General features: G+C 31.2%; 1 protein-coding gene across 1 annotated transcript in view; it reads right to left on the bottom strand.

The window, feature by feature from the left end:
• Window positions 1-266: 266 nt before the first annotated feature.
• Window positions 267-3,932, bottom strand: part of LOC106464145 (cyclic AMP-responsive element-binding protein 3-like protein 3) — a 33,388-nt gene continuing 29,722 nt past the window's right edge. The window contains exon 12 of the mRNA XM_013924256.2: window positions 267-2,657. Coding sequence (XP_013779710.1) covers window positions 2,371-2,657 — 287 coding nt within the window. The 3' untranslated portion in view covers window positions 267-2,370. The remainder of the gene's footprint in view (window positions 2,658-3,932) is intronic.

The raw sequence follows: 3,932 nt of genomic DNA on the forward strand, positions 1-3,932 counted from the left end.
GCCACTGACCAATTCAGGTACCAACATGCATACAACCAAACATTAGTTTGATGAGACATGATCAATGAATTTTGATAATAAATAAAACATACACATGTTGACAGCCATTCTGATGTTCATATAAATTAGAAAATTAATAAGAATTGGTTATTAGGGTTTCTCTTGCCATAAGCTATTAAAGTGCAAAAAATGCTTATTGATAAATAACAGAAAAATAAAAATGTGGGTGTAAATTAATGCTTATAACAAGAAAACGTTTCAACTAATACACTGCTAGAAGCTTTATTGTTGAAACAACAGCTTATACATAAAGAAAACGAAACCATTATATGAAAAATGTTGATTTTTTTTACAAGTAATTTCCATAAAATAATAATATTGAAACTAATGAACATTAGTTAATAGATGCTTCTTTCGACCATTACCCAATTACATTATTTTACTGTGGAAACGATAAATTAAAACAAAACGTCTACATTTACGTTACAAGAAACTGAACACACAGCTTCTCAACATTCATTAAAATCAAAATCCATTATTTTTACAGTTAACAGGAATTCATGATACTAGCTACTCCAAAATAAATATTTGGATCTACCTGTTTAAAAGGAATGCTTGTTGTAATTCATTACAAGCTTAATAACAGAAATGTCACAGTATTTACATAATGTTGTTTAAACAACTTATGTTCAAATAGTAGTCTTTTCAACTATGCACGTGAAGAATGAGACAGCTCTCGAAGCTAACACGCATTTCTAATACTAATAATTAAAATGTAGCAGTTACAATAATTTATAATAAACAATTAGATAGTCAATATCCTCTTCAACTTTATATAGAAAAAAAATTGCAAGAAGCTATAAAAAAAATGAGTACAGATTTGCAAAGTGTATATCAAATAAATGTTATTATGATCCAATAGTGTATCTATTAAACAACATAAGCTTGTTCTGACTTAAGTGTGTAGCCAACACCTTTATTTCTAAAATGAATAAATCCTCATGTGCTTTCAACTCTAGGTATAATAAGTTTATGCAAAGTACAATCAACATGAGGTGATACACGTCAATACCACTTGCGAGTAGGAGAACAAATGTTGAAGACAACGGAGCGTGTTATTTCTGATTAATAAAGGAAAGAAAAAAAATAATACCACTTTGTGTTACACATCTATATACAAGCTACAATAACACATTCCTTAAACCATTAAAGCTTTCAGTCCAATTACTCATGTGTTACATAAACAATCCATTGTATTTAGTGCACGCAGATAAGCTCAATAACTGCTATTGAAAATATTACATTTTTCTTCAACTTCTGTGTCACTGATTGCTTCTACTGTCAATGCACACTAGTCTCAGAAGTGAACTGACAAACTTACAAACTAGAAGCCTGAAAACTACTGGGAGGGGAGTCTTAAAAAAGAAATATGAAGCGCCCATTCTATCAGTCCACTTGTCACTGGATTTTACCAGTTTTTGGGAAATCCATCTCTAACTAGTAACCCTGGAGAAGGGTTAGTGGGGAAAAAAATACAAACTCAAGACTAGGACTATTGTAGGGATGGATTGTATATGTATGGTGTTTTGAGTTGTCTTCTACTCACTACAGAAAATCTATATATGGTAATACCAAAAAAACATTCTTAATATGGATGTTTCAGAATTTTCTTAAGAGAAACAATATTATTTATTAAACATGTATTCTGCACGTTTTATCATAAATTCCATTATATTGTTACTGTATAAAACTGTTCTTTCTAAACTTATGATTGATTACAAAAACACGTTCAAAACCAATATAATTTTTTGTAGTTCAAATATTACGAACTTTTTTTTTGAGATATTAACACTGATGATAAATTTAAGGAAATTCTGTTACCATCTGTATTAAAGATGTTTTGAATATTTATTATAAAACTTCCTTTTCCACTTGAAGTCTAGTCTTGTTTAATAATTTATACAGGGTTGCTAATAAGGGGTAGAATTCCCCAAACCCAGTATAACTCAGTGACACCTGGTGAACTAAATGATAGCATGGCTTTTATATTTATTTTTAGTATCTTAAACAATTTGTTTACTGAATAATTTGAAGAATAAATGAGCAACATCAACGCTACATATTCTTCACATTTTATCTTAATATAGTTTCATTGTGGCGAGTAAAAAGACAATTAAAACACCATAAATATAAGGAATATCTTGTTTTTTAGTATGTCAGAACTTCATAGCAAAAAATATTAGCAAACAGATATTCTACATTTTAAAATACCTGGTTAAAAATTATGCTAAAACATACTTGATGTGGAACTTACATAACCAAACAGCTTGCCATACATAAACTTTTGTGCCCTACAATAATCAAATTTGGTTACAAATCTTCTGCTATTTTAACTACAATCTTTTTTGCATTTTCTAAATTATTCCCTCCAGAATCATTAAATTTTGTAGTCACGTTATAGTCGGTCAACCAGATATCATCATAAGGTTTCTGAGGCACTGCTGGAGTTTTTATTCGTTCCTCTGTCTTCTCCGACAAGAACATTTTCTTATTGGAATTGCTTATAAAAATTTCATCTACAATCATCACTTCTTCTTTTACTCTAGCCAATCGGCTCTGTTCTTCATTTCCAGTATGTAACAAACTTCGTGACTGGCCTAAAAAACGTAAAATATTTATTTGAAAACAGAGTTGATAACACTAATTAATATTAATTTTTATTTTATATACAAAAAACAAATTTTGACATCAAACAAGACAACAATAAAGAGAGACAAACTTCATTGAAAATCATGATGCATTTCACCAAAATTCACAATTTTTATAAGCAAGTTATTTTTTCAATCTATCAAAAACAGTTGTTTCTTTTTTTTTATGTTTGTGTGTTGATAATTAAGTGTTCAAGGTAATGATGTGTGTGTGTCAGTAGCTTTCTGGAACATTATTTTTCTTTTTTACTATTACTAAAAACTGTGTGTAAAAGGACTACTGCATATTAATATACATGCAATACCACATAATGAGGCATCAAGACGATTCTCCTACTGATGGATTTTAGTAAACATGTGCAAATGTTGTTGTACACACTATCTTACTAAAAGTACTGAAACATCACACTTACAGCTAGAAATGGGCCTAACCTACCTTACTGACATATAGATTTCATGATCTATACTAGCAAGTGTCTAAACCTTACAGCCAACAACAATGGTATTCTGTATGATGGCCATGGTTTTGGATTATTGCTCCGCAGTGCAGTTTCCAATGTAAACGGCTTTAGTGTAATAAAATGAAGTCAATGTTGTCCACCTTTTTTTTCATGCTTTTTAAAATCCATCAACCATGTGTTTACAATGACTTTCAAGAACCCATTTGAGCAAATCAAAGACACAAAAACTCCTACTGGGTGTCTGGCCTGTTGACTATGGCTAGATGCTCTGTATTTATGGATCCATATATTACAGGCATCAGGTCCATACAAAAGTATTTCCTTGTGGTATAATAGTAACAGAGATTTACCCTCACAACATGAAGAGTTCATCTTAGCATTTTCTCAGTCCTCCAGATGTTCAGTTTACCATTACGCCTATAACTTGCAACCGCTATGATATCATGTAAAAGCTTTAGTGACATGCCTGTCCATTTCAGAATTGTCATGCAAACCCAATTAAAAGGCTTATCTGCATGTAGCCATTCTTCATTCAGGACAGATTGACTATCTAGGAAAGACAGCTAGTCAACAGCACTCACCTCTTAACTCTTGTGTGACTAAATAGCGAGGTTTAACTGTTATTCTTATAATGTATCCATGGCCTCAAAGTGTGGAGCAAATTTTTACAGTAATGGACCACAAACAATGAACCTTTGGATTCACAGTCTGAGGATGCTAATCACTAAGCTACATCCAGCATTAGTGACATGCTTGGTACCAT

Source organism: Limulus polyphemus, unplaced genomic scaffold (genome assembly GCF_000517525.1).
Source record: "Limulus polyphemus unplaced genomic scaffold, Limulus_polyphemus-2.1.2 Scaffold1569, whole genome shotgun sequence".
Taxonomy (NCBI): Eukaryota; Metazoa; Arthropoda; class Merostomata; order Xiphosura; family Limulidae; genus Limulus; species Limulus polyphemus.